Source organism: Ixodes scapularis, unplaced genomic scaffold (genome assembly GCF_016920785.2).
Source record: "Ixodes scapularis isolate PalLabHiFi unplaced genomic scaffold, ASM1692078v2 PGA_scaffold0__279_contigs__length_252992795, whole genome shotgun sequence".
Lineage (NCBI taxonomy): Eukaryota > Metazoa > Arthropoda > Arachnida > Ixodida > Ixodidae > Ixodes > Ixodes scapularis.
This window is the reverse complement of record NW_024609835.1, coordinates 115,111,482-115,139,272: the sequence shown is the minus strand read 5'-3', so window position 1 is coordinate 115,139,272 and position 27,791 is coordinate 115,111,482. Positions and strand designations below refer to the sequence as shown.

Below are 27,791 nucleotides of genomic sequence, written 5' to 3'. Positions count from 1 at the left end.
AAATAAAATGAACAAAACTTATGCCCGTCGGTAGCCCATGTATAGGGCTACACCCGCATAGTATTTAATAAGTGCCAAATATAGTAACTCATGAGTTACAAGGCTCTGAAAATGTCACCGGATTGTCAAAGAGACGATGTTCTGCATTTTTTACCTGAATAAACAAAACTACAAAACCATTTTCCTTTGAACTAAAAAATATTACAAATAACATACAAGAGCACAAAAAATTACTGTGAGTTTTGTATGCTTCCCGTATTCATACCAGCATACAGAACTGGGTAGAAAAATCACAGAGTAAAAAACAGATTTTCACCCTGCTCCACTAAATAATTTTTTGTGAAGCGAAATATCTTTTTAAAAAATTTTGGAAAGCGGTTTTGTTCTTTCCAGAATTGGGGCAATTACATGTATATATTTTTTTTAAAAATCGAAAGACCCACCCCGACAAGCGTATTCGATTTCAAATGAAACCACCCTGCTATAAGTGTGCCACTTAACATCACTGTTGCCAATTGGTGCATTTTTAATTAACGAGTTACTATTTTATTAATATTTTAATATTATTTACTAATACTGTTCACCCGGAATCGGGTTCTTACAGGAGAAATAGTTACAAAAACATACAAAACACCGATATGACGAAATGCACGCTTTTCAGTCAGACGCGTAAAAATGATCAAAGCCAGTTACAGTGCAGCAGTAATATGCAGAGTAAAAAAGCAGCAAGATCGATTGTTTAGAAAACATGAGCATAGAGTAAATTTTCGAAATTCTAGACTTTTATAGAGGCCCCTGTACAATACATCAAATCATGTACGAAAATATTATAACGGATAAGGCAATTCAGCACCAACTCAACGCTATGGTCTAAGTAACAGTTCGGCGTACAATTATGTTAAGGCTCGGTCGACAAGGTGAGCAGATTGTTCATAAAACTATCAACGCTGTCACATTCAACTACGCTCTGTGGAAGATTATTCCAATCTATAGGATTGTTCTGGGGAAAAAGGAGTACTGGAAAGTGTCATTTTTCGCCATTTCCACCATAACTTCCGTGGTGTGGCCTTTTCTGAGTGTTCTAGATTGGCGGGGTTGTAAGAACCTGAAAGTGTTAATATTGAACAAATTATTTTCAACATAAATAGAAATTTTAACCTTGCAGTTTTCCACCGACTAGGAAGAAGTGGCAGATCGAGATCTTTCAGCATGCCTTTAATTGTGTCAGTTTTCTTATATTTAGTTAAAATGAACCTCGCTTCTATATCTGAACTTTTCCTAGATTGTTAATTTGGTATTGTCTAAAGGGGTCCCATACAATTGAGGCAAAATCTAATGTCGGTCTTACTAAAGTTTTATATGCAAGTGGTTTCGTTGTGACGGACGCAAATTTAAAATTACGTTTTAAAAACCATAGTTTCTTCTTCGGAGTAGAACATAAGTTATCAATATGCTTTCTCCAACTGAGGTCATTAGAAATTGTGACACCCAAGTATTTTATATTCTCAACCTTAGCTAAGCGACGTCCGTCGAATTCGTATACAAATGGTAAGACGTTCTTTTTCCTTGTTATTACGGAAAACACTGTACCAGTGTTCTCCGCAATACTGTACCGCATGATCAATGATTCTTGTATACCACGCCTTCGCTGTACTTCACATACCTGGCCCAATGCGTAGTATACAAGATTCATTTATTGTGTGATAGAATATGCATGGCTAATCGGGTCGTTATATAAATGATAGGTTCAGAGAACTTGCACTGTCAGTAAGATCGTCACCCTCACGAAATCTAGATGTGCACTATAACAGATGCGGGTGTGTCCCGAAGTTTGACAACACCATTATCTTAGCCCGAAACCAAAACAAAATGGCAAGGAAGATATCCGAAGCGTTCTCCATACCGGAGTGCGTACAAGACACATGAGTCAGCGCTCCGTCAATAGCACTGTTTTGCTCGGAAGTGGCGTTTTTAACATCTTTCGTGAAGTAGAAAGCAGATATATAAGCATTGATTTGATAATGTCCCGTTTCTGTAATCACGCGTCTTGATTTAAGGTGTATATATGTACAGTGCGCCCAAAGTTAGCGCAGCCACGAGATGGTCCGGTTGCTTCACTTTTTGAGCTAGTCCTAAACCTAGCGGTCGAACTAGTTGGTGAAAATTTGCGTCCCCGATGAAAACTCAACCAGAAAAAGGTATTCCAGCAGCGACCAATTTATCTTTGGGTAGCATGCAATATATCAATATTTTCGAAACCGAGTGGCGGCGTTAAGTTTGAGGGGCACAGTATGGTTCTTCCCTCCAGTAAACTTCAGATGCAAGTAGCGTTCTGTGTTGTTCGTCTCTTTCACTTGCCCGTTGTTTTTTTAGCGCTTTTATCTTCGGAACTATGAAGCACCGACTAGCCCAAGTGCATACCCTACTATATGTTCTTTTCCGCAGCAAAGTTTTTCCGATTAGAGTCAAACTTATGTTGTGTGCATTTCAAATTATTAAATAAACAATAAAATTTACTCTTAAATCACTCTAAAAGTTCATTTGTTGTCGAAGTTTGCATCTGCGGCATTTCGCTGCCAAATATTGCTAAAACTAACGGAACGCAATAGAAACATTCGTTAGTTTCTGGGAGTAACGGTGACGGTATTTTGTTACCTTTGCAGTACGGTAAGTAATCTCAATAAGTAACTCGTTGATATTTGACTAAGCAACGAGCAACGCTATTTTGTTACTTATTTGCAGCAACGTGCACTACACACACAGAAGCTACAATAATGTGGGCTCTTCCGGAATGTACAAGCGAACTATCGAGAACGATCGAGACACTCATTGATCTACCTCTTGCATATCAAGCAACCGGGTCCCGATTTCCATGACTAAGCTATAAACAAAATAAGAATCTAAGCTCCCTCAAGAACATTCACAACTGACTTAAGGTTCTGCTTGCGTTTAACTTCTATCTTAAACACGATTGCTAAGGTTTTCTGATGTCTCAGAATGCATGGTTCATGAATAAAAAACGTTTTTCTGACTGCCGTTTACAGTATTAGCGCCGAGATATTTCAGTCTCGCCCTCTAATGGTTTCCATCCGTGACGTCACGACTGGGATTTGCCTCACCGTGACGTCCACCAGTTGTTACCCAGGCTACTTACCACCAGCTGCGACGACGAGTGCGATGGTGTGTTTAAACAGCGGAATGAAAGCTAGGAATCATCGCAACCGGAACTAACACTGTGAAAGTTTACAATCTGACAATGCTTATATGCCCATGGTCTGCCCAATAGTGGAAAGCTGACCGCAGCGATGCTTTTGGTCGCGCACATCGCTAATACGATCAAACAAGATGCTCCTTTTCGGGAGAACGACAACAAAGTTTTGACCATTTCTCGAACAAATTTTTGAAAGGTAAAATCTAGATTGTCGGCAAAACAAAATACTATTGTAACCACTATTCACTATCAAACAACATTTAATAACCTTTTTTTTAGTTTTTAGCATGTACGTTCCTTCAAAGTAGAGTTAGTGTCAGATCCTTTACCGGTCGCATCTTGACAGCACTCGCATTCACTACCTCACTCATCAAAAAATTACAGCTGCTGGTGAAAGCTTTGATTGGTGGCTACGGAGCCACAGGCAGCCAGATCGACGAAAAGGGAGAGGAACGGGTCTGGTGGACGAACTTCACCTGGGAGAAGTACAGCGCGAGAATGGACTGCCTGCGAAAGTCGCTCCGCTGGGTAAGATTTGTATGTATCTTGGATTGTGATCGACCTCTAAATTTTTTGTCCAAGCCTTCTTTTACTTAAAAGAACAACAGCCACTATGTAAGCTACCTTTTATTTGTTTATTTCAAAATACTGCCAGTCCCAATAGAGCCTTTAGCAGGAAATGACGCGAAATACAAGAAAATTGAATGCTTCATAATTGGCACTTCAAAGTCAAAACATACACATAAATGCTATTAAACAGTGCCTAGAAAAAAAAAACTTTCATCCATAAAAAACAAACAAAAAAACGCAGCAGGCCAACCCTGGTTATACAATAAAAAAAAAGGTAATCTTACATCACTCATGATTCATCCCTTTGTGACTAAGTAACTAGATGTGCTAGGAATTGTGGTGCTGCTAGTGATAAAATGATCTAGTTCTGTTTTCTGTTTTTTTTTAATTTAATGTTTTGTTTTTCCTGAATCATTTCACGGTTGCTCCACGGATTATGCTTTTTCGTTGACTTTTGTCTTGTGGCGGTATATTCAGCACTACAATACTGCACAATTTTCTGTGGTTATCCCACGGGTTATCGGCACTGATCTTATCACTCAAGACATAATCATTAAAGGACCAGAAAGTACATGAAATCTAGGTTATTATACTTGCATCTTCAGCATTGTTAAACGGCGTTCCCACACTTGGCTTGCATCCAAGGAGGACCGAGAGAGACAAGACCGGTTATTCAGCCTCTTGGGACGCCCTCGCAAGAGCCTTAAAAGCCGGTCTTCTATCTTACGGTCATACTCGGTTGCAAGTGTGTGAACGGCGCTTTAAAGTTCAGTAGAGTAGATTTTAACAAAAGATGGCGGAGTTTCTCATGAAAAGGGACAGGGATGGAACAAACAGTCATTTTATGATCGGATATGCCATCAAGAACATCAACTTTGACATTACTCTCCGGAAGATGGGCACCAAATCAATAATGTTGATTATCGAATCATGAATCCGTGTCGCAAGGGGAAGAATATGGGCAAGTTTTAAAATAAATACAATGTCAAAAGGTATCTGTGAGGATACTCAGTAACATTGTAAGGTGATCCAATTGATATCCGCCAGATTAAAATCAGCCATCATAGCAAGCCTCCGATCTTTCAGATGATTTTGGATCGAATATTGCAAGGCTAGCAGGTTATCTATGTCATTGTTATGTTTCCTAATACCTATACACGGCACCAACGAATATTGCATGACTCTCAAAATTTATCTTGCAAAATATTGCTTCTACATCAGGCACGTCCGACAAACGCGTGAACGGAATTCTTTTTTTTATTATTATAATAGCGACAGTACCACCACGAGTCTTTCAATCTTTTCGTATAACGTAGTTCGCCGGGACCCTTTCATGATCTAAAACAAAGTGTGTAAGCCAATATTTTGTGACGGTGACGTTGTCAGGCCCGTGATCAAGGAGTACACTTTCGAACGCTTCCGATTTATTCAATAAGCCTCTCGCGTTCAAAAGGACAAGTGGTAAAATTGTGAATGGGGAAGTGTCGCTACTCTTCAGAATAACGACAGTCCAGCCATCTTGTAGCTTAGAATCATTGTTGCCAGTTACCTTAAGTTTTGTGTGAAATCGCAGGTAGCTTTTTCCTATCCTCCGGATATGTTAGAACAGTTCACGACAGGGCAAAACGATATCACCTTAACTTCTTATACCGAAGTGTCTAAAGCTGAGGAAGTCTTATTTTTTTAATACTGATGATCGACAGTTGCGTCTCCTCTGCTCTAACCACCAAGATGGTAGCGCCCACTAGCAGATCAGGGAAAGGAGTGCCGACACTTTAAGCGTTGCCCACTAAGTGGCTCTAGTTAAAACTGCGGTGCCTGGAGTGCTTCTCGACTATTGTGTTTACCAGTGGCCTCTAAAACGGCTTTTCGGTTTCCGCCTGATGATGCCATAAATGTGTCATGTAGCGTGCCTATACTATTTCGTAGAGTTTCTGACTGCTCGATATGCGTCACGCGATATATGCGCCGCATTTGCAATACGAGCAGCGTATAGGTGGCAATGGCGTGCCCGAAAGCGTGGGTATGTAATAAGTGTTTGCAGTTTAAACGATGGATGCGTTTCCCTCACGAGTGATATGGACGTGATTCCTTCCACGAGTGGTATGAATGTGGTTCTTTCCCCGAGAGATAGGAATGACAGTATTCAATGACGTCGACGTACTCTGACAGGCAGAGTACAGAAAAGGGGTGGAACAAATGACAGGAAGATTCATTGGTATATCCTTAGTAATGCGTTCGCACGACCCTTGGTAAACGGCACAATCCGCTCCTTTTGGGAAACGCTAACTCTGACAAAATAAAAATCCTAAAAAGGCAGCAAAAAATAGAGGGAGCAAAAAAACCGAAACAGAAAAGTGAAGAGATCAGCGTTATCCTTTACCAAATGGGAACGTGTGCAGCGTTTCTCCAGGGCCATGCTAGCGCATTCTCCAAGAATCGACCAATAGATCGTCCTTAATTTTTGTTTTAATTCTCAGTTTTAACATAGTTATATGGACCATTTCAACTGGCCACTAAAAGTACGTAGCAGAATTTAGTTTTTTTTTTTTTTTTTTTTTTTTTTTTTTTTTAAGTCTTCTTTAAAACTTTTATGGTCTATTTTAACGACTGCTGAAAATATTGAATCAAAATCTGACAGCAAAAACAAAATTTAGAAAGATGATTTGCGGAAGCGGTGGCAATATTTATTTGACAATCTATATATATATATATAGAAAGAAAGAGAGAGAGAGAGATAAAGAGAAATGATGACGGCCATTTATGGAGCGTCGCCGTTCGCTGCAAATTCTCCACCCGTTTATGAGCTCATGCCACGTCCTCACTGCCGTCAAATTTCAGAATGTTCTTACTCAGGTCTGGCATTACTTGGAATGTCGCCACGCCTTGGGATTCCACTGCCGCTGATGACGTCGTTGCTGCCGTCAAAATCAGGTGTTCCAATAAGTCCTTGAGCAGACGGCCTTTATCCACAATCACGTTAAGGAGTTCACGCACGGTGACTCCTTTTCCTTGATCGGCGGCTTCGGCTGAGCCGGCCGTCTGTGGAAGCTTATCCTTGTCCATCTTCGACTTAGTCATTCAACTTGAAGCTGGTAGTCCTTTCGGGCAGTCATCGATCCATATCCCACTTCGGAGATGTTATCTTCTTGGTCTTGGTTTATATCGGAAGATTGAAAAGGTCTACCCACTTTGGTAGAAAAGAAGATAGGAGTAACGTTTGATAATAAGTGCGGTTGGGGTAGCCACAGAGGCTGAGGTTCCATTCACGGCTGTCACGCAGGCATTCGAGTTCCACACGTGCGCGTGCACACACAGTGCTCCTGCCGCACGAGGTATCGTCGTTGCCTTTTAAGTGGGGTCGCTTACTTGTGGGAAAGACTATAGCTATACTCCCTCAGGTCGTAAAACTCACTTGAAGATTATTCCACTATAGTTTCTCGGGTTGTGTAACTCACGTGCACTGACCGCAATAGTGTAGCTTTCCCGGCTTTTTAAAAGTAAATTTTAAAGCCCGGAAAAAATAAACCCGGTATACAGGTTGTCTTCTTTTAAGCTTTGCAGGTTTGTTTAGAAAATGCCGTGATAGGTACCCTTATCCGGTTTGTGCAGGTACGTTATACGTCGAGGGGGACAGCCTATATTGGGCTAATCACAACGATGAGTCGTCAAATTAAGTAAACTTTGTTATATCAACTTTTTATTTAGTGGAAATAGACATAGTCGTAGTAACTTTCTGAGCGTGATGAAAAAACACTAAATCAACTCTTTTCATAAGGATATAACAAGGGGGTTGTTTCTTACGGAGTTCCGTAAAAACGGTCCACATAAACGCGTTTTTAGGTTTTGATTTCTATTCGGAGCGCATCTTTGCTCCCGAGGTCCTGCTTCCCAGGGGCTAAGACGCGCAACACGATACCCACTTACAACGATACCACATATAATGATGTACCACTTATAACGATCAATTCATAGGGTTTCTAGACTGGAAATGATCAGTTTCAAGTCCAGATACAACGATAATTGGTAATGACACTTGAAATTTTGGGTTCTTTCATTATCGTCATTAGTGGGTTGCACTGTACACGTGCACCCCACTTCCATCCATCCTGCGAGCGAAGCAAGGGGGTGGCTTCGCGCCACGACCACCAGAAAGAAGGACCTTGGGAGCAAAGATGCGCTTCAATAAGACACCGAAACCTAGAAACGCGTCCAACTGGAGAGTTTTTTTAGAACGACGGAAAATGCTGCCGCTCCCCCATATATTCTGAAAAAAAGTTGATTTAGGGATTTTCGATTATGCATAGCAAGTTTGTTTCGAATGTTTTTTTATTAATTAAAGGTTAATAAATAGGGTTGTGCGAATATTAAAAATTTCGAATAGTAGTTCTGAATAATACACTATTCCATATTCGCTTCGAAAAGAACTGCACCATTCGCGTTTTTCGAAGTGTGAATTATGGCGGGTTAGCCTCGTTGAGTGCGCTTCTTACCAAGCACCGCTGCGCTGAGGAGAAGCAAAACCCGCGGCAGTGAGCTCCGCGGGTGTTGCTTCTCCGCATCACATCGGTGCTCGCTAAGAAGAGCACTTAAGGGGTAACCTGCCGCAATAAACAATATCGTAATTGTGTGCTGAAGAAAAACATATAGACGTTTTACACGCGCAAAAAAATTACAGCCGCCATCGCTGACCTTCTCTTGTCTTACCGAGATGCCGAGAAACTGAAACGCCAGTAAACAATCCTCTACAAAGTCCGATGTTTTAGAAAAGGACATAGTTGAATCTAATATGGCAAAAACCTGGACTGCTATGGTAATGATGACGTGAAATAAACGAAATAAGAGGAAACAAAAACTGAAGGTCAGTTATGGCGGCGTCCATGCACAGCTGCTGCAAAGCGCCTATATTCAAAGCGGGATGGTGCACCCGTGCCGACTGTATTTGAAAATAAATGGAAACTTTGTGAATGTGTATATATATATTGTAGTAAAAGTTTCAAAATTAAACTTTTATGGAAGAATTAACTATGTTAGGCAGAGATGTTTTACAACCTGTGCTCATCATGCGCGACTCATTCTTTTTTAACTTGAGATTAAAGAAATAATATTTTATATATCAAGATTTGTAAATTCTCTCAATTGGTATAAATGGCCATCTATATAGGATTCCTTTTATGTTAGCTTATGAAAGAAAAAGTGGAATAACCTTTACAGGTTTAGCTGGGTTTTCGTCTAGGCATTATGCAATGGTAGTGAAAGGCGCGGAAAAACTATTCGATATTTGTATCGAAAATATTCGGCCAAAACCACTATTCGCTTCGAATTCGCTTCGGAATCAAAATCCACTATTCGCACAAGGCTATGTCTAATTAACAAAATATACTTAATTATTCGACTGATCGTTACGATTAGCCCCTATACTATTTCCCCCTGGCTGTATAACTCAGCTGCCCTAACCGCGTAAATGTAATTTTCAAGCCTTTTTTTGAACAAATCTGTAAAGCTTAAAAAAGAAAAAAAAACTTTGTAGCTTGCGGGGAAGAGTAAAGCATAGGTAACCCAAAAATGTGTTTAGATTGGGGAGCTTAATAAACTTCAGAGTTTTCCTTATACAGCAAAGAAGCGCGGATCCGTGATGCTGCACTGCGCTGTCGCTGTAACGCACCTGAGTGGCTTCAGTCTTTAATTACTACGCCAAATTTGACAAACAACCTTTAAAAAAAATAACGGATTTCTGCACAATTTTTTTAATGTTTATGGCAGTGTACCACAATTCAGAAATCAAGAACCTCCGTGCTCCCCTATTCTTTTTCTTTTCTTTATTGAACTCAACATTGCAGCACAAAATGCTGTGTCATTACAAGGAGCTCACGCCCAGCGACTTGTAAGTTAACTAAAGTTCTCTCATGTACTTAATTTAGTGTGCCCACTCAGGCGTAATTTCTGGTGTTCTGCAATACACCGTTTCAACCTCGTTTACAATATCGATAAAATGATTCCGTACAGACTTAATTTTTGGGTCAGCATGCCGAAATTCCATCCTTGTTTTCCAGATACTAAACAGGCCGAGTATCATAAAAAGGTCGTAGGGCACAGCAGGGCCGTACCCAGAAAAAAATTTCGGGGGGGGGGGGGGGGGGGGTTTCGGGGACAACGGCGGCCATTTTGAAAGTGTCTATTGTCTTATTTGCGCCTATGAATCATGTGCATCGGTGGCATATAATGGAGAGTTACAGCAAACCGGAGAACCGGTCCCGGTTTGGTACCCGGTAGCCGACCGGCGCCACTGCGCGTGCGCAGAGGTGGAGATTAAAATCGGCTGGTTGCCAGTGCACCGACCAAGGCCGTACCCAGAAAAAAATTTCGGGGGGGTCAGAACCCCCTATCCCCCCCCCCCCCCCCCCTGGTTACGGCCCTGGGGCACAGTGTCACTTTTTTCAACAGGTAAATACCTAATGGTCTCCGGAGACAACATAAAATCTTTTTTCAGGGTCCTTTGAAGAATGTCCCAAAAAAACACAGCATCCCAACAATAAATAAAAACGTGTTCGATGGTTTCTGGTGTCTTACACAGGAGACAATCCACCGACCAAGGAACAAAGATTCCCTTATCTCTTAGCCATGGCTTTACTGGCAATGTCTCGCTGTGCAATTTAAAGAAAAAGGACTTTACCCCTGGTGGAACACACATCCTTTTCACACGCCGGGGCACATCTTGACCCGGACATTGGCTGTACAACGATCGATACAGTGGCGAGGGGAAAAGGATCTCAATCAGATCATGACTGAGTTTCTTTTTAGTGACAATACCCAGGTAGTCCATCGAAAAACGCGCTCGCAAAAACAATACAGCCTCTTTCACTTCTTTTAAATAACCAGAAAAACAACGGGGTTCAGTACATTCACTAGTCACCAACACTTCCGGCAAAGAGTTCGCCAGTCTCACCTGGATAATTGCACGTAGGAAAGGATGATTCTGGTCACGTAGAAAAAAGAAGCGCGAAACAATCTTGCGGACGAAAAGATGCGAGAGGCCAAGGCCTCCCGACTTGACGCTCCGGAAAAGGTTATCTCTTCTCATCCTTTCCCACCCGGACTTCCAGATGAGAGTGGCGAACACCCTATGGAACTTTTGGATACTCATTCGTGTACATGCCAAAACTTGCATAATGTACCATATCTTTGCAATCAAAAAAATCTTACACACAGTGGCGCGCGCAAAAATTGACAAGTTCCGACTGACCCAAGTGTCCGCCTTCGTCTTCAAATCTTTTGCGAGCTCCGTCCAGTACGGCGTGTTAACTTTGTAATGTTCCAAGGGCACCCCAAGATACGTACATGGCGTCGCTTCCCAATTAAAGCCTGCAAAGTAATGCGGTTTCAAAGCCCACCTCCCGTGCCACACCCCACAACATTTCCCCCAGTTCACTGCCGCTCCTGTGGCGTTACAATATTCTTTCGTGAGGACGACAGTTTCCATGACGCTTTCTTCGTCTTTACAAAAAATAGTCACATCGTCAGCGTATGCGGACACTTTAAGTTCAACACTGTTGAAAAGAAACCCCCGGATATTCTTGCTAGCTATCACGCTTACACAGAAAGGTTCAAGGTACAGAGCAAATAGTAAAGGTGGAAGGGGGCATCCCTGCCTGACTGACGAAAGCACTGCAATTTTCTTAGATACATTATTATTTAACACCAGCCTGGTGGTACAACCTTTGTACGCCATATCCACGACCATTAGGACAACTTTGCCTACATTAACATGCAATAAAATACTCTTTAGAACATCATGCCTAACTCTATCAAACGCTTTCTCCAAGTCTAATTGTGTCATTGCCACTTTATCCCACCCAACAGTCTCAAAAATGCTTCTCGCTATATGGATATTAGTTTGAATGGACCTCCCTTTAATGCCACATGTCTGATGATCCCCGATGAGGTCCCGAATGACACACTGGAGCCTATGCGTAATGATCTTAGTCAAAATCTTGTAGTCTATGTTACATAGTGTAATCGGCCTATATCCCGTCACGCTGAGCCTTTTAGACAAGTCCTCCGACTTCGGTATCAGTATGGTGTGGGCCTCCACAAAGGAACGCGGTAGACAGTAGTTTTCGAATGACTCATTAAATACGGCCAACAGTTCGGGATTAAGGGCATCTTTAAAGGTTTGGTAAAATTCTGCACAAAGCCCATCAGGCCACGGGGTTTTCTGTCTCGCTAGCGAATCTATTGCTCGTTCAACCTCTCCTAGCGTGATTTCTCCCTCCAGCCACGTTGTAGCCTCCTCATCCGACTTGGGCATGAGTGACAAAAAAATTTTGAATTTACGAAATCCTACGGGGGTCGGTTTTTTCCCCAAAAGTTTCTCAAAGTATTCAACAAAGGCTTCTTCTATAACATCTTTCTTGCTGCCAATTTTCTCTTTATATTCTATTTCTCTTATTTCTCGAGTTAGGGCATACTTCTTTTCCTCGGCCAGAGCTCGCTTAGTTGGCTGTTCTCCCAACGAAAATTTCTCCGAGCGTGCCCGCACGACTGCCCCTTTATACTTTTCATTGTATATTTAATAATAATAATAATAATAATAATAATCTTTATTAGCACAAAGAGCAGACTGTGTCCTGGGGGGCGTGCGAGGCGAGAGCAGATAGGCGAAAGCCCGTACGCGAGAGCGTCTGCGGGCCAACCCCCCAGGAAACAAACAATAAAAACAGAAAACAAGCAACTTGAGAAACAACAATCAAGCAACCAAAAAAAAAACAATCAAAATTTCAAAAGAAAATTTAAGCAATCTTAGTGCCGGATTTGCAGAACACTCTCCAAAGACGATGATAAAACCCCCCGCCCCGCCCCCCCCCCCCCCCCCTCCCCCACCCTCCCACACACAGCACCACAAGGTCCGACATTAGGGCTCCCCACCCTGTGGTAGGAAGCTTGTCCCTTCACAAAAAGACGCTGTCAAGAAAGGGCGTGTGCGCCCTATCTCCCAGCTCACCAGGGGTGCCATGCTGCGCCCCTCGGACCCCCAGGAGACCCGGAAGAAGGAAGTGACGTCAACAACGCGGCAAACGCAGACGGGATGTTGATTTTGTTTTCTTCTGTCAACATTCAATCTGCGTTCGCCCCAGTCGACGACGCCAGCCTCCCCATCTTGATGTGCCGAATGTCGTCGCCGCAAGCTCCAGGGCGCTCACACTCCACTCGACACAATGCGTTAAGGTCTTGCTTCAACTGTCTTTCGCGAGCTCGAGCTTGGAAAGGGATGTTACTGGTCCTTTCTACCGCGGCCAACTTAACGTCTTCTTCGAGTCCTTCCCAGGCCTCCCTGATACACGTCTCTTCTTCGGCCACACCCCGCAACAGCTGAGTGACAGTGGTTGCGAAAAGTTTATCATTCAAAAGTGATCGGTTTAATTTCCAAAGCTGCCAGTTAAAACGAGACGCTCTGCTTTCTCTCCTGCCAATTTTTACGCTTACGAGGCAGTGTCAGTAAAAAGAGATGGGCTAGACACGGTAGCCGTGCACAGTGCGCAGTACGTCTACGGTAACATAAATACGATCTAAACGAGCGCGTGACGTGTTTTGAAAATGCGTGTATCTTACGCCACTTCTTATGAAGCATAGGGCACCGACGTCCTCGAGCCCAAACACGTTTACAATTTCTTTCAAAAGGCTCGAACTACTGTCACCACTTATGGTCGCTCCATTACTATCCCGCTCGTCACAGACACAATTAAAATCACCCATGCACACGACCACTTTGTCACACTCCAGATAATTACGCTGAAACTGAAAAAAGACTTTTCTATCCTTCGCGTTATTGGGAGCGTAAATACATATCACTCGCCACTGGACATCTGACAGCGTGAAATCACAAGAAATGAACCGCCCGCACTCATCGATAACAACTTGCAAGTTTTCATAGTTCACGGACTTCCTTAAAAAAAGAAAACAGCCCCCCGACCGACCCGCAGCATGACTAGCGGCAACTTCATATCGCCGGAGATGAGGCCTCAGCGTTCTCTCAATGTTCTCTTCTGTCTGCAATTTAGTTCCTTGCACGGCAAAAAGTCCGGCTGCTCGTCCTCTACCAGACGCTGCAGTTGGTACTGTTTCCTCGACGAGGACAACCCACGGACGTTTAAAGTGGCGAAACTAAGAGACATATTACTATCACAGTGCTAAAATCGAAAGGCTAGGCTCCGATACAAAAAGCCGTTTAAGTCAAACAGATAAACACATACGAAAAATACAACACTCTTACTTGTACTAGGCCGCCTAAGCAATATTACTCAGCCGCAGTACAGTTCCTTCACTATGGAGCCTTCGGCACGTGGCCCTCCGGTGGTCTTTGAGGGAGGGCGTGGCGTCAGCCCCTCTTGGAAGCCACCGTCTGCCACCTCTGGAGCACCCTCTTCTGCAAGTTCTGCGGTTGACGGGGCTCCTGGAAGGGTGTCGGTTCCAGGGAACGCTTGGCAGAGCCGCTGACAGCGTCCATCTCGCCGTCCTTCTGGTCGTTCTCCCTTTCAACGGCAGCCAGGGTCGACTCCCGGCGGGCGTAGTTGTGCCCGCGCTCGTCCCCCTGGAGGGTCGAAACGCGTGCGACGTCGTCGCCCACCGGTTTCGGGATGTCCGTGTTATCTGCGGGGAGCTCGGCCGTGGTGGACGTCTCGGGTGGTGGGACGACCACGGTGGTCTCGGCCCGCCCCCGAGGTTGGCTGCCCTCCGAGTTTCCGCCTGCCGCGTCCTCAGCTTCATCCTGGTCCATGAGGAGCTCCGAGGCGTCGTCCTCAGGGGCGCCGTTAGCCACGTCTGCATAAGTTTTCTTGCAGTCGTCGTGTAGGTGTCCGAAGCGCCAGCAGCTCTCGCAGCGCAACACTCGGCACTCCCTACGAATGTGGCCGGTTCGACGGCACCTAGGGCAGTGCGGAGCTCTACCCGGGGCCAGCACCAAGGCCGTGCAGCCTGGGAGCCGTAGTTGGTGCGGCAGGTTCTCGAACGTTGCGCCTTCCCTTAGGGTCAGCCTCACGACTCGAGTGGTCGACTGCACACCTTCGAAGCCTCCGACACGCCAGGTGTTTAGGGCGACGTCCTCAACCTTGCCATACGGCTCCAGGGCCTTCTTCACGGTTTCGTCCGGAAGGTGAAAAGAAATCCAATGAAGTATCAGCCTCACCTCGGCCTTCTCCGGGTCGACGACGATGCAGCGTCTCCCTTTAGCCTCGAAGGACGCGGCGTCCACCAGCTTCTTCTTGGCCAGAGGTGTTTTCAGTCACCATGCACACGTGGTTCATCTGAAATGAACCACATGCGGCGATTTCGCCGAGTACTCCCGCTTTCTTGAGTCCAGCTTTAAAATCTTCTATGCGATAAGGCCGCGCCGTAATGTCGGCGTGCAGAAAGACAGAATTCTGGGCGTGAACGCCCTTGGGCAACAGAGGCAGTACGGTCCTGTATCCTTGGGAGCCTAACTCAGCAGAAATGCCACGGCTATCAGCGGCCGTTACCGCTCCGACGGAGCTCATCGCGATACGTCTTGATAGCTCGGAAGCCAGGCGACGAATCTCTCCGTGCTCCCCCATTCTGCAGCGTTCCCGCAATTCTCCATGATCCTTGTGGAGAAGAACGCATTCCATGGGTTAAGAGCTGCATATTGTACAGAAGGGACCTTCCTCCGCTGAAGTCTTCCCTCGACGCCCAAAACTAAAACAATTATGCTGGCCTTTTTACCAACCGCTAAAATTATATATTTTAAAGCGCTTGAAATAACGCAATACGGATTACGAGGTTAATTGGTCGACGCTGGCGGACGTAGGGGTACGAGGGAAAAGTTGTAACTAGGACTCTACGAAACTAAACTTGACGGGATTGTTTTTATATATATTAAATATTTATTCGTCGTTTCTTTAAATAATGGTTTGTTGTTGGTCGTTCCATCGTGCTATAGCAGTTGTAACAGGTTGTAAAACTAAATTCAGACCGGCTCTCCATAACTAGCCACCCGCACCCGCTGCCGGAGGTCGACGTCCCTTGACGATGGGGCTTCCGTCGCTCTTATGCGTCTGTACTCTGCTTTATCTTAAAAAAGACCGCAGCGGATGCCACGAGCTATTCCAGCGAATCGAGTGCTATGAATATATCACGTGACTATGCGAAGCGTGCAACGCTGCCAACGAGGTAGAGGGGCTTAGAGTGATAAACCGGAAGTTCGGAAGTGGCACCCCCCCGGTTGCCGCCATATTTTACGCAAATGTGACCACTCGTCACGTGACCTCCCAAGAACTGTGACGTCACGGGTAAGATGGCAGCGCCCAGAGCTGGCGGATGCGAGTTTGTTCGGTGCGCGGTAGCCGTGATGTGCAGCTGCTTTCCGACGACTTCGGGCTTCTTCGTGCTCGCTGACGCAGGTATAATGTGAAAATATGAAGGAATGAGACTTTATCCCGTTTTTGCGCAAGATCGCTCTGGATCATCTGGATATTAACGCCTGTGAGACAGCATCAGCTCTGCATCGCCGTACCGGTGCTTGGATTCCGGGATGTGTCCGAGGATCGATAGAACTTTGAGTGCTTTTAACATGAATTTTTCGCATTCTCTTAGCTTTGTTTGAACGTTGAAATATCTGAGAATCTACGCGAAATGTATACGTCGCGTTAGGGCCTAAGGGAAGTTGTTTCAGCCCTCCGTCACCTAACAACCATAGCAACTTTTAGCGAGGAAGCTCCTGCGATTTTAACCTTTTGCGCTAATCCACGATTCTACATTCGATCGCTTTTCTTCCTTTTTTTTGTGTGTGTGTGTGTGTGAGTGCGAAGTGCACCCTTATTTTCAGCTACGTGGTTGGCGTTTTATTGAGTATGGGGAAGAATAAATCGTTGCAGGCACCTGCTTCAAAGCTATTCGACTTGCTATAAGAACAACTGTTTTGGTGCATGCATAGGTTAACTGCGCATTTTTTCTGTTTTGTAGGATTTATTGCAGCTATACTCTTTTCCATCAAGAGTGCGTTGTATTAGTCGGTCAATTATTTAATTGTTCTAATTACCTGAATAAGATGATTCATATTTGTGTTCATCCCTTGCCTTGTTGAAAAATGTTGACTACCATTCCTTTCGGTCTCTTCAAAAGACTCTTTTTAAAAGTGTGGGCTGTCTATACTTCGCATCACCGTAACTTGGAAAAGGCCAACCACCACAGCCCCCTCGAGCCAATCAGAGAGACGGAGCGAAGGTGTGTGACAAATCTGTGCAGACGAGCACTCTGGTGATATGCTGTCATGTGCCTCTCTCCAATGTGTGTATTGACTCACCGAGACCGTAGCCTTTGCCGTCTGCCAAATTCTGATGAAACAAATTACAGTAGCTACTACTGTAATTACCCCAGGCTTTCATACTTTGGGTATTTGTTCGACAAGAATGTTATGTCCGCCATCCCTCTGAATTCGGCTCAGCACCTATTGGACTCGAATGCTGCATTGGCGTTCGACGTGAACTGGGGCCCATTCGTGTGCTTAGCGCCGAAAAAAATGGTGACGGTTGTGTTGCTTGATAAGGTTCTGCAAAGGGTCTATTGTGTCATACATATAGGAAGTGTCATGCTATATAACAATGCATCAACACATACTACTAAACTATATGCTCAGAGGTGTGTTTGTTTTTCCAATTAACAAGTTACAGCAGTGTGCTTTAATGCTATTATCATGTGTGTAGCTTTAAGTATCCTCTCTGCAATGCCTACGAAGGCCCCTGGAAGGAATAAATTAATAAATAACATTTTCACATCACTGGAGTTGGTTTTCGGATGCACCACATGTTCAGGAAAAGTTGAACGAGTGCAGCCCCTTGCAAAAAGTCTGCCAGTCTGGTATGACCCCTTAATTAATATTGAAGGGTCCAGAGCGTGCAATGGACACAATTCTCGGTGTGTAGACTCAAGGCATGAAGGCAAGCGGAAATATGTTTATCTGGTTAGTGTATCAAATATGTTTATTTCCACTTGATTACATAATTATTGATTCTTAGTAAATAGTTCCATAACGAGTTCTTTCTGCGGCAGTCTCGTGTCAGGCGTTCAGTCGTGGTACCTGTGGACCCTGTTGTCGGATGACGCTCCTGGCACGTCGGTGTTCAGTTTGGTCGAGTGGCAACTTTGACCGACTGATGCTGTCTTGTAATCATACGTCATGTGCACTGAAGCTGCAGGGCTTGCTTCTAATCCGAAAATTTTCCTGGTAGTTTTCGGCATCAATGTAGCAAGCTCGGGCATGTATTGCTTACGTGACTGTGCTTTTTGCTGCACCGTTGACTTGAAAGCTGGCAACAATTTTTGTTTGCTATCCAAGTCTGGTGATGCTTGCAGTTCACTTTTGAGAGCAACCAACCGTTCTATTCCTTCAAGTCACTCAGGGGCATTCTCCCTCAAAGTTGGAAATTGTGTGCTGTGTAGAGTGGACACAGAAAATTGGTGTCAGCAAATTTTTAGGTATTGTCCTTGGACGACAACCGACACCAAATCCACTGTCACTGCATCGCCGCTCACCTGCTTTGTCGTGCTTACCTCTTGTTGATGTGATGGTCATGAGGAGCTTTGGGGTAATCAGGGATTCAGAATCTTCGATTCAGCACCTTCGGCATCAGGGACAAAGGTCGCCGAAGGTAATCCTTAATCTCCCGTGGTCGCTCCTCGAGACGTAATCGAAGATTGTTTGGCAGGAACCCTCGCCGACGAATTCATTGGTATGGGCTGCTTTGGTAGATATGGTCGGCGTCATGCAGTGGTAGCAAAGTGGTTTTCGGTCGCACATTCGCATTACCTACGTTTTCCTCGGTGTACTTTGTTGAGCGCAGTCCTACACACGATGTCGGGAATGCTTCGGCGTTAGAGTGTCTTATTGAATTGGCATTGAATACTAAGGGGCAGCCGGTGGCGGTCATCGTGCCATTGTGGCGTAAGTTGCCCTTGGTTTGTCAGATGCCGCTTCGCTCGCAGAAGTCTCGGTTGAAATACCTGTCAAACTTGTTCCGAAACAATCTCGGCAATCAAAATAAAAGCCGGGCAACTGATGGCAGGAAGTAGCTTCCTGATCTCCTCCCAGACAACGTCATGGGTGATGTCGTGGATGCCTGGGAGGCTGGCGTCGAAGTAGTAGCTGGACAACTCGAGTGTCGAGACGCCGGGAAGTTGTTCATAGTGGCAGGCTCGGGCATGCAGTGCACATTCCATGTTGGAAGCCTCAGTGATATGAACACTTCGACTGTTGTTGGGGGGTTGCGGACAAGGCTGCCGAAGGTGTTGTCCCTCACGTGAGGCGCATGGGATTCTTAGGTTCTTGTCTTCTGTAGCATCAAGGTCGGCGTGGGCGTGGGCGCTCGATCAAGCGCAAAACATCCTCCACGAGTTCGGTGGCGCTCTCATTGGGGCAGTGTCCTGGGCAGAATCAAGAATGCGGCTCTCTTTCGTTGATGTTGGCTGACGGATGCGCGCTTCAGCTTGATCTTGCAAACTTCCCATGACGTTAAGGAGGATCCATGGTTCTCAGACCAGCGCCGGCAGTTGCTTCCATGAGAAGTATAGGTTCTGCAGGAGCTGGTTGTCTGTCCACCCAATGTGGCGGGCGACACTGTCATATTGTTCAATCCAGTCCTTGACGTCTTCATACAGCTTGCGTGAAAAAGCGTCGGAGTGTGATTTGCGACGGGCATGCAAACAATGGTGGGAGGGGACACGGTTTGCTGCTACAGGTTTGTCATTGTTGGCTTAGTCAGGTTCGGATTTTCTGACAGGAGACCGAATTCCGGTGGTTTTTCCTGGTAGCAGCAACTGGCTCGGATTTCAGGTGCTTCGTGGTGTATTTCCGAGGTTACTCCTTGTGGTACTCGGTCGTCTTGCGGTTGTTCTGCCAGGCTCGGGTCAGGACTTTGCCTACGGCTCGACAGGGGTATAAGACGCAGAATAGTCCGCCAGCCGTGTCCCATTATCGGGTAACTCGGCTGAAGAGCCGCCGGGTTCACACAGAGTGAAGGGCTACGGGTAAAGTGCCCAGCACCTCCACCTGAACATACGATTACAGCTGAGCATGACCTGCAGTGTCCCAGAATAGTGAATATTGATAGAAGATAGGACTGGAACAAGGATCCGTGACAGTATAACAAAACTAGCAGAAGAGAATCTATCCTGACCACTGAAGAAGCTGCATTGCTTTAGTGGCATTCTGTCCGAATAAATCCTCTCCTTCGGGGTTTGGCGACTGCCGTGGACGAACTGAACTGAAATGGATCTGGGACCACTTTTCTGGTAATGAGCCACTGCAGACTGTTGCTACAAAGCGGCGTGAGCTGGGTACGTAACGTACGCTCGGTGAAATGTCCGGACAGCTTGCAATTCGCGTAACGAGTGTGGATGAAACGTTTGTGTTGACGAAACGTGCGACTGACCAGCGGGATCAATACCAACTGCAACACCTGTACTCCGTGAAAGTGCACGTCTGCGCCGGAACAATTTCGGAAGCAGCACAGCATCACCTAAAGCATGGCACAGGAACTACCAGCTTGAAGGCAGCTCTTCGGTGCGCCGCACACCTGTGCTCCGTGAAAGTGCACTTCTACGCCGGAACAATTTGTAAGCAGCACAGCATCATTCAGCACGGCACGGGAACTACCAGCTTCAAGGCAGCCTTCCGGTGCGCCGCACAACCGAAGTGAGCCCTCGGTCATTTGATCGAAGCTGCACCGCGATTGCACACCGCCAGGCACGACTCACGCGATTTCCGTCGCTAAACTGTGAGTCCAAATATATTGCACACGCTTCACTGCAAACCTCGAAGATTCCGATGGTCAACGAGAGCACAGAAACGTCGCCTTAAATTTTATCCTAGCGGTATCCGAATCAATCCGAGGTCCGCGCAACGTAGGTCAGATTGTCTCTTCCGTGGCAATATCCCGGTCGGTCACCAGCGAAATGCACACCGTTTCTCCGTATTTTCACGTTATACCTACGTCAAACACCACGCTGAACTCTGAACTCGCTTTCAACCGGCCTCATATGACGGCTTCCGCGTCTGAAATCAACTCGCCGAGACGAACGACAACCAACAAAGCATCCGACAAGCTCCGGCCCAGCTGGGGCCAGCCGCTGCATAGGCGCTGCCATCTTTCCTGTGACGTCACGTATTTGGTTTGGTCATGTGACGTGTGGTCAAATTTGCGTACAATGGCAGCCTCCTTATGGGGGTCACTTTCGAGTGCAGACCGGAACCCCGGTTTATCGCTCTAAGCCCCTCTACCTCGTTGAACGCTGCGCACAAACTGGAAATCACGTAGCACTCTTGTGGCATTGGATTGGCTTCGGTGTCCAAGGTTCCAGTGGAAGGTGGTGAAACGAAGTATAGATTCAGTTATCTCGGTTTATGTTTTCTAGAGTGTTGAACGGAGCACAACCTAGCTTTATGAATTTTAGCAACATGTATGCCATATTTTACGGCTAATGTTTCAAAATCTAATTAGTTGAATTTAGGTAACTAACTTTCTAACAGCTTCACATTATCAACCAGTAGGACGCCACAATGGATAATGTTATCTCGAAGCATTCATTTCTTTTTTGAAGCACCCTGTGTCTTTAAAGTATTATCTGTCGTTGCTTGAGCAACCTGCGGAAGCATATGCGGGACGCGCTATTCGGAAGTAAAGCAATGTTATTTAAATATTCCTTCTAGTAATTGAATCAAAATGCTTCATATCAGAAGTCTGTGAAGAATACAATCAAAAAATTGCCCGACGGAAATTACGATAATTACAATTAAGGTGCGTGAAAACTCGAAAGTGAACATTCGAGGAGGTCTCTTTGGTTCGGGAGCAACCGTAAAAAGACCGATTAGGTCTCAAAACGTTGGGTTCTCCCTATAAACAAGGATTCGCTTCGTGTATATCTTTATTTATTAAAAATTAAGGTGCGGAATGTTTTGTTTTGTTTGTTTGCTTCGTTTGTTTTTTATTTTGTTTTTTAACGAACCGAACTTTCTATCAGATTTTAGCGAAGATAATTTCCCATTAAATTTAGCGCAGAAATGGTGACACCACCTCATGTGCTAGTGTGGCACCAAATCATGATGTTACGTGGCACTGGGACGTCATTTGACAGAATTACCCTGTATGACAGCATACTGTCAGACCAAGGCGAACATGAAAGGTTCGTGGACGGTTTCATATCTACAAAGCTATCGCTTGAAAGGGTTAATTGCGGGCTCTTTTGATCAGAGCTGAAAAGGAAAAAGCAAAATTTAATGTGTTCGAATTGAATTTGAGGGGTCAGCCTCAGTGCCGGACTTCTTAATGGTTGCTTTGTAAAATGTACTGTTTTCCTGACTTACCTCTCATTTTTTTTTATATTGAGTGGTGTCCCCCAGAGTAGGTAAACCTAAAAACAGAAAAACTGTACATGATGCGCCCTGAAGGATCACTGAATTTAGTTGATATGGCAAGCCAGCGGCCGAATTAAATTTCGGAATGATAATTTATTGGCTGCATTTTCCGTGTTCTGTCGAACGCCATCAGCAGGACGCCCTAGATCACGAACGGCATTACCTATTTCAGGCGGCGTACCAGCAAGTGATGCTACACGCTGAATCATCCGAGGATATCTTCGCCCACGTCGCGTCCCTGAGCGTCGCGTACAAGGCGTTCCAGAAGCTCCCTGAGGCCAGGCGGAAAGTGGTGCTGCCCGGTCGGCGCTTCAGCCCCGACCAGACTTTCTTCGTGGCCCACTGCGCCAAAATGTGCGAGCTGAGCGACAGCGTGTACGGTCAAGGGCTGGTACGCACCAAGTGCATCATACCCCTGATGCATGAAGCGAACTTTGCCAAGGCCTTCAATTGCTCCGCCACCTCCCACATGAATCCAGAACAGAGGTGTTCCATGTGGTGATCGGCTTGACACCCAATAGATACTGCGTCAAAACAGCGGAAGAAAAATCAAGCATATGTTTCCTGACTTCCGAGTTGACACCTAGATTACTCGGATCAGTTAACTTGTGCCGGAAGTAGTCCTCGGAAATAAATTTATAATCTACGTTAGATTGCAGCATAATCAGTGGTGATCAGTTTTGGATTGGAAAATGGGGCAATTTATTGGAGTGTTTTTTAGGACATATTTCAACGGCAGTTTTAAAACCTCATTCTACGAGCGTTAAAACGTTGAACAGGGCGTCTAGCTATGTATGAAGACATCACAAACAGCTTGGAGCATGTTTTATTGGCAAATTTCGGCGTGCCATTTTTTGTCCTGACCTTAAGAATGCAAGCATTCAATGGACTACCTTCGTACCAGATCATTTGCAGTGCGTTGAAACTGTAATACCCATGTCGCACGGTAAAATATAATGCCACTTCCATCGACTGACTATAAGAACTGCGATTCAGTTCCCGATCTTCACTTTGAAAGTCGCACGTGCACCTCCATGCGCCAGGAGTGGCGCGCGCTGATTGACCTGCCAGAGAAGAAGGAGGTTTATAATAGAAGACCCCTAAGAAATAGAGGGCAAGAACGCAGCGTCACTCGCACTGCCGGCTTATAGACTAGTGTTTTAATAAGGAGGCTGACACGATTGCGTCTCTCGCTTGCAGCGCCGTTACGGCTAACACTCGAATTGGTTAGAGTTAAAAATACTTAAAAAATGTAATATATTTGAACTTAACAAGCACTCGGTGTTGCTTGCGTCACAAACATTCGGTAAGGTAAATGCCAATCGTCCCATTTTTTGCAAATCATTAGATGTATCGAAGTTCGAAGTGCTCCTAATTGATTTCAATTCAATTATGCATGCACTTTCTTGTTTTTCCTTCTCGAGGCGCTGGCATGTCAAAAAATTATTGTGTTTATTCAGGCTTAAGAAGGGCCACAATTGGAAGACGATCTAGAAATCAAGGCAGGAACTTTGCTCTTGCTTGTGGTTTAAGCGAGGTAAGGCATGGCGAAAGTCTGCTGCGCCATTTGTTACCAAGGAACGTACTTTATAGTGCAGCCACCGTTACGGTTTTATTCTAAAGCAAGTGATGCAGGACGCCGCCATGTTGTTGCTGTTGTTTTTTTGTTTTTTTTTTTCGTTCTTTGTAGTCTCGTGAATTTTGCGTTAGGGACGAGCGCTAACACAGTGATAACTTGGGTTCACGCATGCGTATCGGTGAGCCCCTCTTCCTCAGGAGCCTCTAATGTTAAGGCCCTCTATTCCAAAACGCCCTAATTCCTGTCAATGGAAATGGCGTTAGATTTTACCGTACGGCACGAGTTGTTTGATTTCTTTGACAACCATAAAAAGGCAGATTAACGTGATGTGATAAAACCTGTTGATATAGTCACATGCATGTTTTTATATCGTTGATGTTCTTACTGAAATCTTATTTGGTCGGAGAATGAATTGACCTTGTCAGCGAACGATGTGCCGATCAGAAGATATTAATTTTTATCCGGATAACTTAGGCATTGAAGAGATACTAAAAAAATATTGTTTAAGGAACCTAAAAATGAGACGTATTCTACAAAACAATTCCCACAAAAACAAAAATGGTTTATCACTATATTTACGCCACTAGACTTGCCGAAATTATCGAAATTAGCGTAGTTAGCTAGACACCCATTTCCGGCTTTTATTGGTTGCAGACATGACGTCTGTAATATTCGTTGTTAAATTCTTCTTCGTAGCATGGTGGGCTTCCATTTTTTACATATCTGTCTATGCCTGAGATAAAAATAATTTATATAGATTCAATATATTTGTAAAGGTACAACGTGATCGTCTTTTCCGATTTTTTTCTAATCCATAACAAACATGAGTGTCGGCGTCTGCAGTGACCAGTTTTATCCATCGCGTATACTCTGTTTCACCTTATGTTGTACAGCAGCGAGGGCTAGAGGCGCGAGCTCATAGCGCTGGCAGTTGCTCTTAATGCACGAAAGCTCGTGCCGCCGAGATGTACCCTAGAGCAAGGAGCTCGCTCTCGTAGCCTTTTTTGCGGTACATCATAAGGTGAAACAGAGTATAGCTAAATCAGCTTGTCTATTTTTATGAGTGCGAGTTGTATCGCGTTCACGGGGGCTTTTAGAAAAATTACCGCATCTCCACGCAGTGAATGATGTTAATTGGGGCGAAGCTCGGGTGGTGCTAATGTAAGATATGAGGGCCGAGTCTTAAAAAGGAATAAGAAATGTTTACATTAAAGACAAACGTTAGGTAATAGGGCTAAGAGTGAGTTAGTGGTGGCTGGCTTGACTGGCTGAAGGCTTTACAGGCATGAGACAGGCACCAGACTGGAACACACGTGCCGTCCGGGCCGGGCACGAGGGTGGCTTCTTTCTCAACTGTCACTAGGCACGCTCACTTGGGGCGCGTCAAAGGCAGCAGAAAGAAGAAAACGAGACAGAGAATACCACGCGCTCACATCCCACCGTAGCCTTAAGGTGCAACCGCACCATGCATGACGCTTTTATGCTTTTTTGACGGCTTATAACTTTCTTTCTATGTGTCTTACATTTATAAAGTTATTGTCAAATTAAGAGCTGCTCTTTAGCAATACTTTAATGTCTCGATATTACGATTATTTTTAGTGGTTAGTTATTTATTTAGCTTTTAATAGACCACAGTCTCTAATATTGAAAATTTTATTTCTCGAGTTATAACGTCCCATCGTCCACGATATTTTACGTGAGCGTTCGGTTGGATGTAAAAAAAGTAAAAAAATAAGCAAAGAACTGTACAGATAATGTATATTTTAAAATAAAAAATAAAGTTTAAAATGGTATTATTTCGTGGCGCTGTAAAAACGGAATCACGTCAACTAATTAAAATAACGAGACAATAAATTATGAAGCATCCTTCGATATTACAATTTCCAGAACTTCGATATTGATATATTACACGTTAATAATGTTATAAGACCTCAAACTTTTCCCATTCGGTTACGGCAAATTGTAGTTTCTTATTATAAAATACAGATGGCGACACGTGTTCAAGATGAGCTTGATGTGCATTGTCCGTCGTGTGCCGCTTGGAACGCCACGTGAAAGACAGAAAAAGCGTCAGATGTCAGGGTGTCAGATGCCTGGATGCTAGCAGTGAGCGAGCCAGAGATGTCAGAACAACAAACGCGAGGCTGCGGGTGCAGCACAGCTACTTTTGCGCGCGTTCTACTGTGCGTCGGTTCACATGCTCGACGCGATCCAAATGAAATGGGCGCCATGAAATGCATTCTGTCATCTCAGATTCCACCACGTATGCGAAAACATTTTAATGTTTTTATCACTTGCAAAAATCATTTTCGCAATCAAACTATGCTTGTCGGAATGGTTCGACAATATTTTGGTTCAAAAACCACCTTGATGGCTCTTAAGTAGCAATGATATTAAAACAAAACACAAAACATTAAATCGTCTCGGTGTCTCTGAGCCGACGCGCTGGCCCATGAATTCATATTTGTCGGATTTAAATAACGGCTGAGGTGCCCACAATAGACTACTTCCATAAAGCCCCGCATGCAACACGGCGCGCGTTGCACTCTGGGAACTAGTTGGCCAGGGAGGAGGGTGGCATGGTTTCGGTGTCGATCGACACGTCGACAAGAGAATGTTTTCTGGTCCCGAGAGCGTCATTTGTGGTCTCGAAACTAGCCTAAATGGCCAGACCTCGAAGCTTTAGCACAAGCCCGAGACGTATAGCTTGTCTTAACACATGCTTGTTGTATTTTTGCACTTGAGCCTTCCTGTTGGCGCTCCAATCGAGGTATGTGGACGAGCCAGTGCTGGGAGTCTCGACGCTGCGAAGCTCGGGTGCTCGGGGATCTTGCTTGTGTACGAATCAAAAAGCTGTAGCAAACAATAAGTATGCATATATCGAGCTCGCGCCTTTACATTAGTGTTGTTGATCAGAAAGTTTGTTTGCTTCGTGCGTCCATAGACGAAATATTTCTTTTTGCAATTACTGTTCTTCTTAATGTGCCTGATTATGCGAGGTAAAACTCGGAGGTGCCATCGAAAAGCTCAATTTTAAAACACTTCTTATCTCTTATCTGTACTGACACGCAGCACTGCACGAAGTGAAGTCCCCACCCGCTTGCATTTCACTAATATTCAACATCACGTATGCGCATAAAGTTATCCTGAAATCATATAGGCACATTCGCGCACACAGACCGTTTTAAGAATGCAAAAGTCGAGCACTTGTGTGAAGAATGTCGCACCGTTCGCCGGAAGTACGTCAGACGGGCATGAACCGCTATGCGCACCGCATTGGGGTTCATGCCCGTCCGGCGCACGGTGCGACATTCTTCAAACAAGTGCTCGAACGAATTCAAAGCGCATTTGACGGTTGGTAATGGCCATGATATTTGTTATGTGTTTGCTTTCTCTCTGACTGAGTATGCCGAGATAATTTCAGACACCGTTCCCGGCACAGATCTCGGGCGTCAGTAAAAGCTCGTCCAAAAAGGCTAAGCGAGGAGTAGGGGACGCTTGTTAGGGCCTCCGTCGTAGCTAGCCGATCTCAGCGTTTGCGAAAAGTTAACCTTCTATCAGCATAAAATTTGAGTGGGAGATATATGATGACACGAGGAAGACATCATAGTAACTTTTGTGCAGTAGTGAGGTCGAATTTATTGCGTTTCCTTAAAAGTTCATGCGTAAACGCTGGCCTCAAATTTGATACCCTGTGAGGATGCGGCTTGCTTTTTGCCCAGTGAAGTAACAAGAAGCGGACGTTTGGCAAACAAAATGCGTGTAAGGCTCCAGACGAACAAATTTCAGTTGTAGTTCACTGGTACTAGACGGGATTACTGACATTGAGCTCAAAGATGCACTCGTGGGGTGAGGTGACTAAGCCACGACTTACTACGTTCGCATACGCACGCACAATATCCGGTGTTTCGGGAACCAAGGAAAGTGCCCCGGTCTTCGTTTTGTATCGCTCGAGAATGAGTGTATTGTACGTTCGTAAAAAGTCAGATAATCGAAAACGCAAGCAGCGC

General features: G+C 44.9%; 1 protein-coding gene across 1 annotated transcript in view; it reads left to right on the top strand.

Moving 5' to 3' along the window:
• LOC115310459 (neprilysin-2-like) overlaps positions 1-22,704 on the top strand; it is a 38,923-nt gene extending 16,219 nt beyond the window's left edge. The window contains exons 5-6 of the mRNA XM_040220017.1: positions 3,596-3,739; positions 22,375-22,704. Of these exons, the coding sequence (XP_040075951.1) occupies positions 3,596-3,739; positions 22,375-22,704 (474 nt within the window). The remainder of the gene's footprint in view (positions 1-3,595; positions 3,740-22,374) is intronic.
• The last annotated feature ends 5,087 nt before the right edge of the window (positions 22,705-27,791 follow it).